Source organism: Amphiura filiformis, chromosome 1 (genome assembly GCF_039555335.1).
Source record: "Amphiura filiformis chromosome 1, Afil_fr2py, whole genome shotgun sequence".
Classification (NCBI taxonomy): domain Eukaryota; kingdom Metazoa; phylum Echinodermata; class Ophiuroidea; order Amphilepidida; family Amphiuridae; genus Amphiura; species Amphiura filiformis.
In genome coordinates, this window is record NC_092628.1 from 74062549 (window position 1) to 74081178 (window position 18630).

The 18630-nt window shown below is 36.1% G+C and overlaps 2 protein-coding genes across 5 annotated transcripts; one reads left to right on the forward strand and one right to left on the reverse strand.

The window, feature by feature from the left end:
* Positions 1-4898: 4898 nt before the first annotated feature.
* Positions 4899-8752, reverse strand: LOC140162919 (uncharacterized). The gene is made up of 2 exons (XM_072186234.1): positions 8549-8752; positions 4899-7166 (listed from the first exon to the last, which is right to left on the reverse strand). Exons 1-2 carry the CDS (start codon positions 8750-8752, stop codon positions 7023-7025), a joined length of 348 nt encoding a protein of 115 aa, XP_072042335.1. The 3' UTR covers positions 4899-7022.
* A 632-nt stretch (positions 8753-9384) lies between these two features.
* LOC140153113 (D-aminoacyl-tRNA deacylase 2-like) lies at positions 9385-17857 on the forward strand. Of its 4 annotated transcripts, none has more exons than XM_072175753.1 (4): positions 9385-9482; positions 14008-14166; positions 14868-14937; positions 15558-17857. In XM_072175753.1, exons 1-4 carry the CDS (start codon positions 9441-9443, stop codon positions 15878-15880), a joined length of 594 nt encoding a protein of 197 aa, XP_072031854.1. In that variant the 5' UTR covers positions 9385-9440; the 3' UTR covers positions 15881-17857. The 4 variants fall into 4 exon arrangements, with proteins under 4 accessions (XP_072031854.1, XP_072031869.1, XP_072031861.1 ...); XM_072175768.1 differs by having other exon boundaries at positions 9386-9447; XM_072175760.1 differs by having other exon boundaries at positions 9402-9514.
* The last annotated feature ends 773 nt before the right edge of the window (positions 17858-18630 follow it).

Genomic DNA, 18630 nt, shown 5'->3' on the forward strand with positions numbered 1-18630 from the left:
AGTGGTATCTAATGCAGCAGTTAACTTGGGGAAAAATAGGAAGCAGATATTGGCCGATATCTTATTATATATAAATATAATATTGTAGGCTGAATAATATTCAGTGAATATGCGCATGTATATGTCATTAAATGATGCTAAAGTGATTTATAATAAATAAATAAATATAAAGGGACTTGTCTTCTGTGATTAGCAAGACTGGTGTGCAATGTTGCACAGTGTGCTGAGACCATACATGTATATCATCCCATTATTACTGCCATACTTTAATGTTCAGTATTAATTTCTAACATGGTTTTAGTGTTCAGTATTAATTTATAACATGGCTGAAATGAATTATCAGATTTAAAGAAGCTTAATTGCATATATGTTCTAGAAGTATATTGTATTATTTCTTGAAACAAAACAAGTTTTGCTGATCTAGGTTGAAAAGCATCTCAGTTGCTTTATATTAAAATACTGATAGGAGTGATGGACAAGAGCCAAAGTTGGTTGAATTGTAACCAAGTTGTTCCACTTCGGTCTCACTTAAAATTGATCACCCAACTGCAACTGAAGCTCACATTTTTGTTGGTTTTAGCATATTTACTAAGCAAGATTAGTGCTAACCAAGAGGGAGAATATGGTCATCAGTTGTAAATAGCTACATAGCAAGGCGAACCACAAGTTGGCTGAGTGGAAATACAGGAGATGGCCTGTATTAAATATACATGGGGAGGAGATGGTTGTGAATAAGTTAGCCTGTGTGACTCAGAGGAGAAGATAGAACTACCACCACCTCCAAAGATCAGATAAATTTGAAGCATTATCAAGAGATGAGGCCTAAAGTCAGCATCAGGGCCCAGGCCCAGATCCATAATGTATTGATGGAGCACATGGGCCTTGTTCCTGAAATCTATTTTAATTGACATTTTTATACTTCTGTTTGAAATATTTAAACAAATTCAAAATTTCTTGGACAAAATGTACTTGGCCAATAATTTGATGAAAAATTAGATCAGCCTTCGTTAAACTTTCTCTTCTCCAATTGATTGTGATTTATGAATTTCCAGATGTTGTGGATATCGCGAAGCATTTTGAAGAGTCTGGTGAATCAATGATTTGTGTGGGGCTGGGAAGTAGCAATATATAAAGTGTGGTTAAAAGCATGCCCTCTATTTAGTATCAAGGAGCAACAGTAATCATGTTGGAGATGCTTTTGAATTATGAAAAGTGACATAATCAGTACTACAATAAGTTTATAAATAGTTTTATTTTTACATTAAATTCTACAATATATGTATTTGATCCTATTCCATAGGTGAAAGAAGAGTCTCTACTAATGGCTGAGTCCCTCCATTTTGATATTTTCATAATATTCTATACCATATTGTTTCAGAAGCTTTGTATTAAGCACAAGGGTATTTTTGTTATGTAGTATTATTATTTTATCTTATTCTACATCCAAGTCCTTGGTTTTCAGTTTTATGTAGACGTAAGACTCATCTCAGTAGGTACTATTTGAATTGGAATCAGTTGTTATCAGGTTACAAGCAAATATCAGTAAAAACAAAATCAATACAGTTGTATATAGAGCATATAACAATTGTTAAATTACGAATTAAAGGTATTATTTTAATGTTCACATTTTGTTAACAAGTATATTCAGAGATATTATAGTAATTGGTATAATACTTTGGTAAATTGTGTGCTAGTGAAAACTTCGGAAAAAGAAAAAAACATGTTTTGTATCTTAATTACTGTAAAAAGTATGTGTGCAATTTTCATACAGCTGAAAAATTTGTATTCAAAAACAATTTTTGTTCTTAACAATTAATAATTTTCTATTTGTACTATTTGTAAGCAAGTTTTATAATTGTAAATATTTTGTTTGTTTGTTTATAATGCACCACTCCAATGAGGAACAACCCTGTTTTGAAATGAAATCCAATATAATATGTGACCATCCACCACGAAGTGGTTCTAAAGTGGGCTCTAGATCATTTTCTGTTTATTGCAGATTTTGAAAGAATGCACTTTCAGCTTTAAAATGACACCTCACCCAGCTTCATTGGACATGTGGAAGTAAAGTCATGGTTCATCAAAGGTCAAACTCCAAATATCTTTTTCATAGAAATCCATATACTGTTTTTGATTGTATCTCAAAATGGAAAATACTGACTTTAACGTCTGTGGACTTTACGACCAGTTTGTGGTGGATGGGCACATAAAATTTATATATTTTTATCTTAACCTGTCAGTGGTTCAACCAAGGTGTGTGTACTTATATATTTGGGTGTGTACATCATGGTGGTTTTGTCAATCTCATAAATCGCTACCCTTGCCATATTCCATCACAATTGTGATGTAAGGAGGGTTGATTTGACAGCTCTCTAGCTCAGCAGCAGATAGACTCATGTACATGAACTGAGCACTGTATGTATGATTGTTTTTGATGTGTATATATTTTGTCAGGCATAGTATTTTATGTACTGATGTACTCCCAAACAGGACCCCATATATAGGTTTTGTTCTTTCACATACCAGAGACGATCATACATGCAGAGCTGATGGACATACGTCTGTCTGCTGCTGAGCCTGCCATCAAAATGAAGGTGTAGGTGGGAATATGTAGGAGCAGATTGGGCATGAGATATTGCAAAAACAAGGATACTGGAAATCAGTTCATTTTTGCTTATTTTTATCAACAATTTTTAACATGCATTTTGTACCATTTGAGAGGCTGTTGTTACTGGTCAAGGCATTGAATGATGAATCCTTTACAAGTATTCCTTTTTTAGTAATTTTTAAAATGCTATTGTATTTCATACAAGAATTGAAGACTGTCATTGATAATACACCAGCACAAAAAATGCTACTGCTAAGAAAATGATGGCCATATAATGTCAATAAAACCTGTGGAAACTTTACTCCAAATTTTTGTTTGAAAATCACAGCTTGCCATTAATAATATTTAATATATCACTCGCACATAAATTCTAGACCACTCATTAGTTGATTACCATTAAATATTTTTACTATCAACCAATGCTGTTTGATAGTTAGTACCACCATTGTGACGCTTATACTGGGTGATACCCTAGCCATACGGGAAGAGGCTGACTTGTAGCACAATTTGTGTGTGTCTCTTAGACTTGCCAATTTGGATAATTAAAAATTGTCACCCTGCTATGATAACTGTCTAACTCACTTTTCAGCCAAATTGAGGTTTTTGCCAAAATCATGTCTCTATTAGCATATGCAAATGACCTGCTGTAATAATGCCATTGACCAAACATTAAAGGAGATTTTGGAATGTGGTAGGCAATTTTGACAGGTGATAAATGGTGAGTTGGCATAATACCAGAATTTATGCCTATTCTATTATTTATGCCTGTTTGTGTGAAGATTCTGCTCTGATTCTTGCCTAAGTCAATGAAAGTCACATGTATCATGTAATCACCCTAATCGTGTCTCATAGTTCCTTTTAATTTGTCTCAGTATCATTTTGTTCTTGTCCAAAGATTGGTGAATAGATATGTTTGTATGCATGCTTGAACCATATTTTGTACTTTTTCTCAAACCTACAACAAAAAATGCATCATAGCAGCGTTTTTTTTAGCAGGGTGACAAAATGTATAAACTTATGTAACTGCTAACTTGTGTTGCATCAACAAATGAGTATAAAAACTGTTCTTGAACAGTTAAGAATTTATGTATGAGTGATATGAAACAAATGACAATGGTCTTAAATTTATGTAATGGTCAAAATATATTCACAAGGAGGAAGATGTGTTGTTCCATTCCATTCACTGTTCCAGCTTGTGGAATGGAACAATCCATCTTTTATTTCAACTCATGTTTATATGTTGACCATCACACTCATAGACAGTTAATATTTGTATATACTTTTAAATTTGTGATAAGCAAAATCAGTCTATTGTCTTGATAATTGAATAAATTCAGTAATTTAATAATTGCTAAGAGCTTCCACAAGAAGATAAAATAGATAATGGTGCTTTAAGAACATAATTGCTTCTACAATAAGAAAGATCTCAAATACAATGATTTCCTATGAAAATCAGCTTTATTTTAATAAAATTCTGATGCACAACATTGGACTATAAACATGGTGTCATGTAGTTATTCGTACTGAAATGGTTGCTTGTGTGTGCATCATGAACAAAACATGTATGCTGAAGCATCCAGTAAATGGATGGAGTGAGCCAAATATGTCTTGCCCATGCACAAACACTTCACAATTTTATATATTTAACCTCTTTAGACTTAAGATTTCTATACCAAAATGTTTGGCAAATTTTTAAAATCAAAGAATTCCAAGTATTGTACTTTGTAATAGTATATCGTCAGCCTGCTGCACCTTTTAAGTCATTTTTTGTAATTTTGAGAACATTCAAAACAAGTACTAAAGTACTTGAGAATAAGTACAAAACATGGCATGCATTTAAACATATTTATTCACCAATCTTTGCACAAGAACAAATGATACATGTACAAATGAAAGGATTAATCCGAAATAATCAGGGTGATTACGTAACTGATGCATGCTTGAACCACATTTTGTTCTTTGTTCTCAAAATTACAAAAAATGACTTAGGCGATTAGCGTAGCAGCACTAGCAGGCTGACGATATCTTGCACTTTCAATCCAGATGTACCATAATCTGTACATCAATCACAAGACCTTTAAATTAACAAGCACAATATTTGAAAAATATGATCGGTTTGATGCATGTAAATCTTGAAAAATTTGAAAAAGAGATATCCTTAGCACCAACTTGACCAATATATGGTAGCAAGATAGTGCAATTGATGTTTGTTGGTCTTCCCTTATGATTTCTGAGGAGCTAGAAAAATTATTTTACTTGTTTCAACAAATATATACACTTCCACACTTGCTGAGTTTTCTTGTCATAATGACTGGTTCTTTTTCATGGAAGAAAATTCAGTAATAGAGGCATGTTTATTGCTGAATGACTTGCATTGTTAATGTTAATGAGGTTCACTGATTTGGGTCACCAGCTGAATCGCAAAGGGTAGTTGCCACCTTGCTTTCTTCAGTTACTCTTCATTTCCTCAGGCTTTACACTCTGTGCAAAGATAATGGTTTGCCCATGGAACACTCATACCCATTAAAACAATTCTGGTCTCGGCTACCTTACAGCGACTTGGCTAAGAATACAGGTTTGCTCATCATATGGATGTAATTGCCTGTCTTACATGTATACGAGGGGGTATCAACAAGTTTTAGAAATCGCCCAGAAGTGAAAGAGCTATATCAATGAAATTTTGTCAGTGCAATCACTGGTCCTTATGTACACTATGGTGCAAAAATGGTCTCATAGGTATGTTTACTTTTTTTTACAGGAGCTAGATGTCACTACCGGCCTATGTAACGGCATAACCAGCAAAATGGAGAAAATTGAGGCATGCAGCATGATTAAGTTTCATTTAAGGGTTACAGTGCCCAGAAAATCTGTGATGAAATAAAAATTCCTTTTCCAAAAAGCGACAGTGACATATCACAATCACCACCGAAGATAACTTTCAATTCATCATCAATTTTCTAGGCACTGCAACCCTTCAAAAGCAGGATCTTAATAATGCTGCTAGCCTCAATTTTCTCAATATTGCAGTTTATGCGCAGTAACTGGGGCAGCGGGTTATTGGCATCTAGTGCCACCTGTAAAAAAGTAAACATACCTATGGGACCATTTTTGGACCATAATGTACATAAGGTCCAGTGATTGCACTAACAAAATTTCATTAATATAGCTCTTTCACTTCTGGGCGATTTCTAAAACTTTTTGATACCCCCTCGTATCTGACTTTAAATACATTAATAAGACTTCATCATGTATACTGAAGGTTTCAATCAGATGACATGCAGTGGCATGCGGAAGTTTTTAAAAGTGGGGGGGGACGGGTCTCGATTCCCCTGACTGTTGTAAAATTTTCGGCTTGATTCACTTGCCGTAATAGCCAATCCCTACCAATTCCCCATTTTCCCCCACCTGCTCTCAGCTCCACCTTTGCGCACGCCACTGATGAAATGTGTGTTGCTATGGAACGTGACCAATTTCTTTCAACAGTTATTAGAACCTGTCATAGACACTAACCACGTAACACATATTTCTTTGTCTTGCGCGTAAACACGAAGACAAGCAACGCTTTATGCATATCGCGAAGGCACACAACTCTGTTAGACATGAACGATCAGCCCTCATGAATATGCGCAAATTCACAGCATACAAAGCATGGGGACTTAATTGGCTGTTTGCAAATAGTTTGTAGAAGTGTGTGACACTTAATTTGCTAATCCAATAAGCAATTGTATACCCAAAATGAAGGGTGGATGAGTGTATAGCTAGAAACTACTACCCTAATTATTGCTGCATTTCACCCACTACATAAAATCACATAGCCCTCAGAGAGGAGAGATATCCTTCACATATAAAACCAAGCCCTTCAGAGCATACCATCTGCTTTGTAATTGCATGGCCACATATTACTCAGTTAGCTTAGTGTCCAAGCAAATTGTCAGATTATTTATACAAACTCCATATTTCACTTGATGCATTTTCAGAATTAAAGTTTGTCAGCTGTTGCAACCTCTCATAAATGCTAAACTTTTTTTTGCACATTGAGTGAACTGTTCTTATTTTACTTTGGTAAATTACACACAGATGCAGTATTGGCATTATGTGACTTTCAGAATGACAATTATTGCTTTACATAAATATAAAACTTCAAGCACTAATGTGCAGAATAAGACACATGATGCAAGGTGTTCCAGAGTAGTTTTTTTTCACTGGTTGTTAAAACAAACAGTTGCTTATTATACAGTGCGAATTGCCCATAAAAATTAGTTCCCTGTACTTCGATATAATTTCCAGCTTATTTGTTATTTGATGATTCACTTTTTTAGTCTGTTGGGTGTGCACCAATGTCAATCTGGTATTATTTCCATACGAAAATATCTGTCTATAAATAATCTATCTCATCTATATCCTATAGTTATCATCATTGTGTGGCAGGCTTCTTGTCATCTAGTTGTCCATCTTTAGCTCTTTGGTGGAAATCTGCCGAGGACTTTGCTATACATTTTCTGAATTCCATCACTTGAGGTTGACATTTCCTCCAGTCACGATGCTCTGCCATACAGTCCTAAAAATGATAAGAAATACAGAAAATAGGAATACCAGTAATAAGTGTGGTACATTTTGAATGGAAGTTAAAACAATTACCCATTTATCAGGCCTTGTCTTTTGAAAATTGCTGGCAAGTGACAAATCACTCTCCTCAAAACTTGTCAGGTGAGCTGTAGGCGAGTGATTTTAATCACTTGTATTAATTATTATTATTACACCAAATGTAGGCGAGTGATAAAAAGTTCTCCTCAGCTTCATTTTAGGCGAGTGATGGTGAGTGATCGCTCTCACTCACCTCAAAAGACAAGGCCTGATTTATACATTTTAGATATATGTTTATGGTAACATATAATGTTTGATAATTTGTGATTTAATGATAATGTGTGATTATTTATCACTTCTGTTTTGATGCTTGTGTACACTCAGTGTATGTCTGGTTCCACAAGCAAGTACAAAAAAAGTCCCCATGAATTCAGAGTTCAGTGTACGGTTTTAGCCAATGTCTCCTCTCCTACTATCGTTCCAACATTATTGTGCACACAATGCATAAGCAGTATTCATTAATGGGACTGAAACAATGCTGCAATCAATGAACGTGATGGCCTTTTTGTGTAATGTAGATCTGACCACGAAAAGCAAAGTACGTCTAACCTGATTGGTTTAAAAAACTATTTTGACAATTGCTAAACCAGTCAGCGTGCTCGATTATTAACAACCACATGGAGGTGAGTTCCCAGTGGTGATTCAGCGATCGAGTATAAATTCAGCTTGACAACTCAACGTGCAGCTGCAAGGACGACAATCACTGACACTACAACAACGAATTCGGGTGGATTTCACGATCGAGGTAAGGTTTTCGGCCTGTCCCGGCGTGAATATTCTCATTTTTCTTCTAGAAAGATGCTAGCGATGATCAGTTTTTTGCAGACACTTTGATAAGAAGAAACTTTCAAGGGTAGAAAACGATAGCTGTACAATTGTCCAAAATATACATTTTGAAATAGGCCTAAAATTATGTGCACAAAATCTTTGGTCCATACATTGCCGAAGGCTTGGGATGTTATACGCATAAATCCGCACACTTTCTTCATTCTAAAGTTTTGGCGCCCTCCGCTCCTTAGTTCCGGTGATAAAAAATTTGTCTTGAGTCCGTGTTAGGCACGGCAGCAGGGGGAGGGTCATAACAAATTTCGACCCAAGATAGGGGAGGTCATAAAAAATTAGCCCAGCGGTGGGGGAGGGGTCATAAAAAATTCACTCCGTGCATCGAAATATTCATGACCCCTTCCGAAGAAAATGACATCCCCCTTTTTAATTTAAATTATGATTTATGGCAAAAGCTTAAATGCATGCTAGTATAAACCTATTACTGCAATTAATTACTACATTAAACTTTACCTGCACAGCATAATGTTTTTCTATGCACCCTGTTCTTTTAATCATTTCATCAACTGGATCAACTTCATCGTCATCATCATCATCATCTTGTCTTCTGCTCCAATCATGCTTTCCACTGGGCGCAGCCATTGGTTGGTTGGTTGGTTGACGTAATTCCCTCCTTTGCATTAGGAGCACCAGAAAATCAATTCTGTAAAAAGTCATATTGTATATACAATGTACAAGTCCTTTTATGTAGTTAAAAGTCAAAATTAGGAGTTTCACAAAGTCATTAGATAGGCAGAGCAGCGATGATAGCAGATCTTGTGACATGAAGTCTGTACACAAGTAGTCTTGAGATGGGTTCAGTGTGAGCATGCAGGTTGGGATAGCAGGCAAAGCGGGTTGGATCAAGAATGAGTTGGGTAAGTGCTGCGTTAGATTCAGCAGTTAGTGACCAGCTACCCGGATGCAGACTTTCGCACTGAGCTTTTAGCTGCTTGACAAAGGGGTCTCTCTGTTTGTGAAGGGCTGTGCAGCAGACAAGAAAGTGCTCCCTGGTTTCAGCCTCTTTATTACACAGCAGGCAAGTTGGGTCAATGTTGAATTGGTTAAATTTGGCACGATTGCCCTGTAGGTTGTAAGTACCAGTCAGTAGCTTTGTCTTGATGGTAGCTCTGTAGACATCTCTCTGGTTACATTCCACATTTTCCCATGTTGGGTGGGTTAAACCGATGCCGCAGTATGCAGTGTTGAGATATTTTAAAGACCAATCAATTAGCGTTGCTGGTTTCCGTGGTTATGTCACAACATTATTTGATTTATGAAACCTACGGGAATCGCTATTAGTAGCCTGTAGGACGACTGATGACGAGCTGTGAAAGCTGATGCAAGAAGTAAACAACGACTTGGCATGTTGAGTAGGATTGATTTGATGCATTTCTATGAAAAATATGTAAATATACAATTGATTTAGACAGCTAGCAGGTATATAGGAATCTGAAATTCAGAAAACATGTAATATTAAATTTACCTGCATGATCAAGAACTCTCTCATGCATGTAAACTTCAGTAAGCTTAGCCAGGCAAAGAAAAAGGTGCATATTTAAGCTTAATGTACTATTACAGTATTCAACAAGGTCTGTATCTGTATCTGTTGCGTCACATACAATCACCATCTCTGGTTGTCGCATACGTAGGGGGGGGGTGTCATGTGCAAAGTCGCGGTTAAATGTGCAAAGTCGCGGTTAAATTAGATTAGGAATGAGGACTGCGTTCCCCAGTCTAGCTTTGTCCGAGAATAATAGGAACAGCAGTATAGTTTACAGCAAGGTCCTTCAACACTCCAGCAGTCTTTACTAATTGAGTCCATTGATAATGATGGGACTCAGTTAGTAAATTAGAACACCACTTCCATGTTTATGCCGAAAACAGCGCCACTGGCACTGCAGACTGCTGGAGTGTTGAAGGACCTTGCTGTAAACTATACTGCTGTTCCTATTATTCTCGGACAAAGCTAGACTGGGGAATACAGTCCTCATTCCTCAATGATAATTGATAGGCATTTCAACAACTCTTCCTATACCTTTGTACAGGAGCCAACCGTTGTTAAACCGTGATGAACCCACACTTTTACTGTAGCGTATACGCGAACGCGAGCGAGACTACGCGTTATGCGAGAGCGCGTAAAATTCCCGCTTACATTAAGTTGAATTCAGTATTTTTCAGGTAGCGGCTAAACATTGCCGTTTTATTCTGTAGTTTTATTGCTGATATCAAAAGAGAAATCATCGAAGTTTTTGTAAGGCTGAGTGGCAATGATTAACTGACATTCCTCGTAAAATAATCGTGAATTATACGATATTTAGCTTCTTTTCGTTGTTGAAATGGATTCATTACAACAAGTAAATGGACATCCTTCAATGCATGACACATGGCCAATAACACGCCGTATTTTCATGCATAGCTTGGTATGGGCTAAATGCATGTACCCCATTTTTGAGAATCTCCTGTTCCCAACAGAAACAAATTTTTGATAAAGTAACTGTTTCCTATGTAAATTCAATATTTCCTCTAACCATCAATACCAAACATGTATTCTTTTGTGAAAAAAATATGCATGTACCAATTGCTTCGAAACCTATAAGTTTTACAACTTGCCACCCTCTGTTCCGGTCAAGTTCCATTGAAAACACATGCTCTGGGAATTACCCACCGATGAAGCGAAACCTCAACGGCCGGAGTCGATTTATGTGTCACTCATCCACTCCATAGCAATAGTAACACGCCTAATAGTTTCTGTAACCCTAAAGCACATTCGAGCCAAATATCAAGGCATTCGACATATTTTTACCATAGGTACCTGTCCAATATTCATAGGCATCTTTCGATCTCAAACATTCCATCAAATTACATGCTAATGACCCACCCGGCAGCGCGTGATCGACTCATTTTATGAATGGCATGACGTCATTATACACACATAACGGTAATGACGATCTGGGAGCACGCACTTTCAATTGGGGGGTTTATATCGCTTTTCGTGCAATTTTTAATGGTACTATAATATTCATTGATAGTTTAAAGCAATTTGTTCCTGGTTTTTATTACCTTTTTCCGTGCATCGTGACTTAATAATGAATTATTATCCGTATTCCAAAATTAAGTTTTAGAATTTGGGAAACATTACGTTGAAATAAAATCTGTGAATATAAACTAAATAAAATATACATTTACTCTGCAATGTTCATGGCCGGGCTTGATGGGTACGGGATGGGTAGGCCTAGTTTTTGTATTTTGGAAATTCTGTTTATTGGTTTTCTTTTCCGTAGGCCTTTACAATTTATGAACAGATATTAAAGAAGAAAAATATTCCATTTATTTGCGTTTTTGTAATAAAATAAATGCCTTCGTCCGGTCTGGACGAGGGCATCACGAATCACGTCACCCCTCCCCGAATAATGATTGCAGTTTCTCCTCGGTCCGTCACTCATTTGTTTGTCCATGTTGATGATGAGCATGCGCTGTGCGATCCTCTCTATCTCATTTACATACGAAATTGATTGCTTTCATGGGGTCACATCAGGTCAATGCGTGATAGCTACAACGACCAACTGTTGTTTATTCATTAGATGAAACAGCAGCGCGTTATGATTGGACCCTTTGGCTGTATGTAAATTAAGCAAGGCTAATTATAGTTTGTCATCATGCCCGTGTTAACTTCTTGTAATGTCAATCATGTTTCACCGTTGTTCATCACCGTTTAACAACTCACGTCCGGCGCGTCTGCGTGGTTTATTTCGCTCGGGCAGCTAAAGCTGTTTTGCGTGAGTTTATTTCGCCGGGCAGCTAAAGCTGCCCTCGCTGGAAGTAAACCACGCAGACGACGCGCCGCATCGTTGTTAAACGGTGATGAACAACGGTGAAACATGATTGAATCCCTAATTATCTATTAGCTGTAACCTATGACTAATTATTATCATTAATTTTTAGAATAGAGAATTAACCGTTAGATGTCATTTTCAGGTTAGCGAATAAACAAATAAGTTTTTTACCAGTTTGTTTCATCTTGTTTACCAGTTAAGCAGACTTGTGGCGAATATGTTGTAGTTGATTTGTGTTTTTAATTACGGTCAAAGATTGTGAACCTACCAAATTGGTCGCTTTGGCTCCTTGATATTTGCTTGTTTCAAACCGCAGCGTCGGGGACACAACATTCACATTTGTCTTGTACTGTCCAACACCCACTGTTAGGCAAGTCAACCGGACAGGATACTGTGCACATGTGTATCTTTCTTGGAATGTCTTGGTTACTGATAGTGATAGGTGGTGCGGCTGCTTTGCAGGCTTTCTTGTCCTCGATGGATGATATTGACTGTGGCAGAGCGCTCCAATCCATTAGTGGCACGTAAAGAATACTTGTAACAAAAAAATAGCTTCAGTGGTATGTTTACTTTCTTTATAGGTGGCGCTAGATGTCAGTAACCTGCAAGATTGTGAAAATCGAGGCATGCAGCGATATTTAAGTCTCTGCATGCATATGAAGGGTTACAGTGCCCAGAAAACAATGATGAAATGAAGGCTGTCTACAGTGATAATTGCCCATCATATGGCAGTGTTGCTTTTAAAAAAAGGTATTACCAAACTGGCTACATGTCCCTCACAGATGAGCCAGAAGGGGACGTCCATCATCATTTATAGACGAGAGGGCCAGTTTAGACATTCCTTTTCCAAAAAGCAACAGTTTCATATGACTGACAATCATCACCGTAGACAGAAAGTAAATATACTTATGAGACAATGTTTACACCATAATGTACATAAGGACCAGTGATTATACAGACAAAATTCCATATAGCTCCTTCACTTCTGGGCAATTTCAAAAACTTTTTGATACCCCCTCGTATTACATCATATTCATAATTGCTCAGAACTCAAAAGAGTTTATGCATGGAGTGTCATGAATGTGTATTCTCCAAGTACAGTGTATGTACAACATGAAAACGTGGCTGTCATACACAGTCCATAAAAATATATCATTAGGCCTAAAAAAGGGTTTTATTGCCCTTTCCGGACTGACCAAAAAATTTTAAAATCACACTCGCTCCCCCCAAGTGGAAATGTAGCTTTTGAACATTTGATGCAGTTCTGCGGCAAATAAAGCCTTTTCTTTGGCTGCTCCTGGACTGTGGAACAATTTACCCATCACCATTCGTACTGCAAACTCATTACCAGTCTTCAAGAAATTAATGAAGTCATATCTCTTCCCAAAAAGTTAACTGTTTTATTGCTCACATTGTTTTGTTATATTGTGTTTATGCTTTGAATTTGTTTATGCGCTGTGGTCTAGATGTAACGGCGCTTTATAAAAGAATTGTGTATGTATGTATGTATGTATTCTCAGCACTAAACATTGGTGAAATTTAGATCTTAGAGGTGTAGACCCAATTTATTCATCTATAGATGTCAATGAATGCTGTATAACAAATGCTGATCCACCGCCGTACACAGAAAAATGGCAGCTGGATGTATACCAGGGAATTTCCTACCGGGATGTATTGTAAAATGTTAAATGCTGCCGAGTGATTTTTTAATATGCTTTATTCTGCAACGTTAATTCCACCAAGCTTTGCTATAAAGTATCAGAACAAAAGTTGGAACAATTTTCACAAATTCATTGTTTCCATTGGGATTTTAGCACTCTTTGAATCATTGAAACATAATCGACCTACTAACCCAAATAAATTTTGAGCTGAAAGGGCAAACAGACCTTTTTTGGCCTTATGTATGCCAAAGAAATGGAAACTTTAAAACAGTATTTTTAATAGCACACATGAATACAAAAATAATTGCTCTTAAAAATTAGTGCAAAAGAAAATGTAGCTATGTGATGTAATTAAACTCTTATGAAATGATATTAGTAATACCAATATGGAAAAACAAAACAAACTATTAGTAATACCAAACCCTTGTTACTTCAGTCACCAGGAATCATGGCTTCATCAGAACAAGACACAAGTAAATCCGGATCATCATCTGGTAGCAATGGGCCATTAGCAAAGCTAATTATTCAGCAGTGTTTATCAGCCAGGCTACAAGTAAAGCCACCATCTGATGATGAAGAGGCAGCGTATGTGGAGGTAGGTCTGGTGGAGAGAGGTCTATCTGATTCTGTTAAATGTTTATCATCTGATTCCGTTGAGTTATAACCTTTTACTAACAGAAGCCAAACATAAAGATTAATGAAGCCTGTAGCCAAGATGTTATTTGGGGTTAAAATGGACCATTTTTGTTTTAAATTACAAAAAGGTGCCCCAAAGATTTCGCTGAGAAGGTTGACCCACAAAAACAAGTGGAGAAAAGTTGAGAGAAAAAAAACCTTCACCCTTGCACCAGTCAGCATTCCATGCAGCAGGGTCAACATTCTACAGTCTTGGAAACAAGTTGTGGAATGCTTTGGCGTCAAGAATGGAAACAGACACCCCTCTGAACTGCCAATGTCTTCAGCAGTTTTCCAAAGTGTTCCAACATTGATTGATAGGGGAAGGGTAAATCATTATTGTAGATGTCATGTTTGTTCATAAACAAAATAAACATTTCCATGATCATTGCAAATTCAGCACAGAATTTTGACGAAGTGTACAAATTTGTCTTCAAACAAACATATAAACATGGTGCGTGATAAAAAAAAAAACTTTTTAGCCTGGTTTGAACAATCAGGACATATACATGTCTCCACACAGAGCAACAATTTAAACCAATATATTTTGTAACTTTATAGAGAAGAGCATGTAGCATATTATGTACAAGTGCATGACTTCTGTCCATTATTGTTCTGCAGGTTGAAAGGGGGATAGTTGTGTATGTTTGTTTCTTAAAAGGTGCTTCAAAGGCAACTGTTGAAAAAATGGGTAAGTTTAATATTTGTGGCTTATGTAGTGTAAGACCAAAAGAAAAGTGTATACATTCTGTAATTCTAGCATTTTGTAAATGCTACCGCAGCTTAACATGTGTAATTGAAAGAATTGAAATACATTATCTAATAATATCAAATTGGCAAACTTTTACATTTCCATGCAATTAACAGCAATATCTTAAAAGCATAATCTGAAAGTTACACTTTAAATTGAGTTTGAAAATGGGAAGCAAAATGAGTCAAACATAAAACAAAAGCCATAGGAGTTGTTGGCAGAAAGCTGTCCACATGTACGTGTGAGCATAAAATTAGTCGTTTGAGCAACAAGAATTAGGCAATTATATTTTGTTGTGTATTTAATTTAAATAATGTAAGCATTGCATTAGCTGAAAACAGCTTCAAAATTGAGCCTGTAATTTCTGAGATATGAATGGTTGTTGTATCACAAAAAGAATCAGCTCACTTATTTTCATTGAATAGATCTGAAATCTGATTTTGCTTGATTGCATTATAAATTTAAAATAATGTGTTTGCACTACAGTTGATATATAGTTTTTTCTAAGAAAAGACATTGTTCACATTCTAAAGACTCATTATATTTATTCTCCTTTTCAGTGAAAACAGTACTGACCATTCGACTGAGTGAAAAAGATACCAAACTAGCATCTGTCTCAGATCTCCCTGGCAATGTATTAATTGTCCCACAAGCTACACTTGGAGGTAAAGCAAAAGGGAAAATGATGCAGTACCATTCCAATATAGCCAAGGACCAAGGATTAGAACTCTACACCTTGTTTTGTCATATGTGCCAAACTGGATTAAGTAGTAAAGGACCAAGTCAGGAAGCAGGGACAACTGTGAAAAACGGAACCTATGGGAATCGCCAAGTGCTGTCAATTGTCACAAATGGTCCTTTCACACATATATTTGAATTTTGATGATATACACTCAGTCTTCTGTTAAAATGACTTAAAGTCAAGTTTGGTGAAAGGGTCTTTGCATATTTTTCCTTTGTTTTCAAGTTTTGAATATGATGATGATTAATATTAGTAAAATTATTCAATGGCAATCATGAAATATTCACAAAATGTTTTAACAAAAACAATTTTGGTGACATGTGGACCGATGCTCAACTAGTAACTTATTTCAAGAGTTGAACACTTGGCGTCATTTAGTGCACAAAGTTCAACATTTCACTGATCATAATTGGATTTGGTTTGCGATTGGTTAAAGCTTTATGCAGCGTATGTGTATTTTCAAAGAAGGTTTGTCAGAAAAGAAATGACACATGAACTCTGACATTTTTATTTCCACCTCAAATTTTATTGCCATTGCTGAGCAACTTAGTATTTTGGAATGATTGCTTGTGTTTTTAACCTTTCTCTCTTCCATAATTATAAAATATGTAAGGGATGACATCAAAACTCGACCGGGGTTGACCGCCGGTTCCGCCCAGTTCTGTGCAGTTGCTATTGTTCTAAACAATGGCAACCGGATGGAACCACCGGTTGAGTTTTGATTTCATTCCTAAATGATTTTAATGTTACACATTTTGAAATATTTGTTCACATGTAAATTTTCTTTACATTTTAAAGCTTTTAATTATTCATACTTATTTTTAAAATGACTTCTACATTATCTTCTGTTTGATTTGGTATCCAAATAAAATCATAATCATGACACCACGACTTGCTTTCTCTGAGGTGACGAGATTATTACTTCCATGGCATCAAGATTTTGAGAATTGCTATAAATTTGATAGCAATAAAGTTGGTAAAATCAATTTGTAGAAGCAAAATGGATTCTTGCCAAAATTGTAAGCTATTTATTATTTCAGTCTATGAGTATTTACTGTTATTAAATAAACTGCAAATTTTCTAAATTCTTCGTGAGATTGAAATTCCTTGGATCTGTGTATAGTCTGCTTCATAAATATTTTAAACATATTTTTGTGACTTTTCCCCCATTATTGTTTCCATTATGAAATCAACCTACATATGAGCCATTCAAGAGATGAAAAATGTAAAAATTGCTGAGAATCAAACCAATAATCTGGAGAATGAGGGATGAATTTCCTATCCAAGTACCGAGCAACATAGATGGCAAAAGCTATTTTTTGTAATTCTTTAAGGGGGTTGTAAAGTCTTTCAGGGCAAGAAAGGGATGCTCTCAGCCCATACGAGGCAGGGGAGGGTTGCTGATTGTAGGTTCTGTCATGGGAGCTAGGGGACCAACAGCCCATGTCAGTCTCTCCCTGTGAATATACATGTACCTCCTGGATTATCAGATCAGCGCTATACTAACCCATAAACCTTGTGTGTATTCTATGGTGTTTTGGGCCAACTTCTGGTGGTCACCACCTCCAGTTGCTTAGGTAAAAGTGTCATAACTTTTCCTTGACTCTTTTCCATTAGGAAAATTCTTTTGTATGTCATATGTGAATAGTAAGGAAGTTATAGCACTTCTAGTAAATACATTTCTAAAACTTGACACTCACTTGCCATGTTTACAAATATAAACATACTGAACATACACATTTAAATACTAGTAATTCAAACCAGAGGTACCGTCAGAGAGACTGAATAAGTAGCAGCACACTTCTAAATTCTATTTTCTGAATATTTATTAGAATAGCAATCATGTAATCAATATAATCAAAACAATTATTATTATACAATCAGATTCTGCCCAAATATACAAATTACTTCAATTTCAATTAGCAAAAATACAAAAACAGTTATTTCATGAAAATATGAACTTCTAACAATTTGGACTTGTAGCTTTATTAAACCATTAGGATGTATGACATTATACAAAATGGCATACATTTTAGTCAAGATAAACTGTGTACTGTTTGAGTCAGGAGAGGCACCAGGACCAGGCATAAGATGGCCTCACTATTTTGACCATTTTTTAGTGATTTGATAAAAAGGTTCTTTTTGCCAATTGAAGCCTACCTTCCTGTCACAAAAAGACATGAACTTGAACATTTGTATAGGCTTTTTGGTATGCCAATTACACAATACCTCCAAGCTCCTATCCAGGGGTGCTATACACTGTCCAATACCTTTATATATCACAATTCTTAACCTCTAACGACTTCACCTGGTAACGCCCATGGTTATATAACTTTAAAAGCCAAAATGGCTTCATAACTTACAAATTTAAATCTGGAAAAATATAATACTCTAGAACAGCACATAAACTTACAAATACAACTTTATGATCTCCTTATGGGTACATAACTGAGTAACTTCCACACTATTTTCAAAATGAACAGGTAATAAAAGAATGAAATAATTATCTGTGTTCTGCAAAATTTGGATTTGTCTTTAGTCTCTTGAATTGAGAAAGGTATGACTTTGAATAACAGAAGTCAAGATTTGTAAAGACTTTAGCATTTACTCCTTTACTTTGCCTTTATTTTGCCTTTGAAGAGCAATCACTGTAACATATCTATCATAGCTCAACCAACCATAATTGATTTAAAAAGTAAGATTTGTTAAAACACATAGAACAGATCACTTGTGATTATTTAGCATTCAGTGTTCATTACTTCATGGACTATTCCATGTTGAAATCTATACACCACCTGTGGAAGACATAACCTTGATCTTCCATACAGGGGCGGGTACAGGGGGTGCAGATTTCAATCGAGTCGCCCATTTGGTTACCCCATTTGAAATTC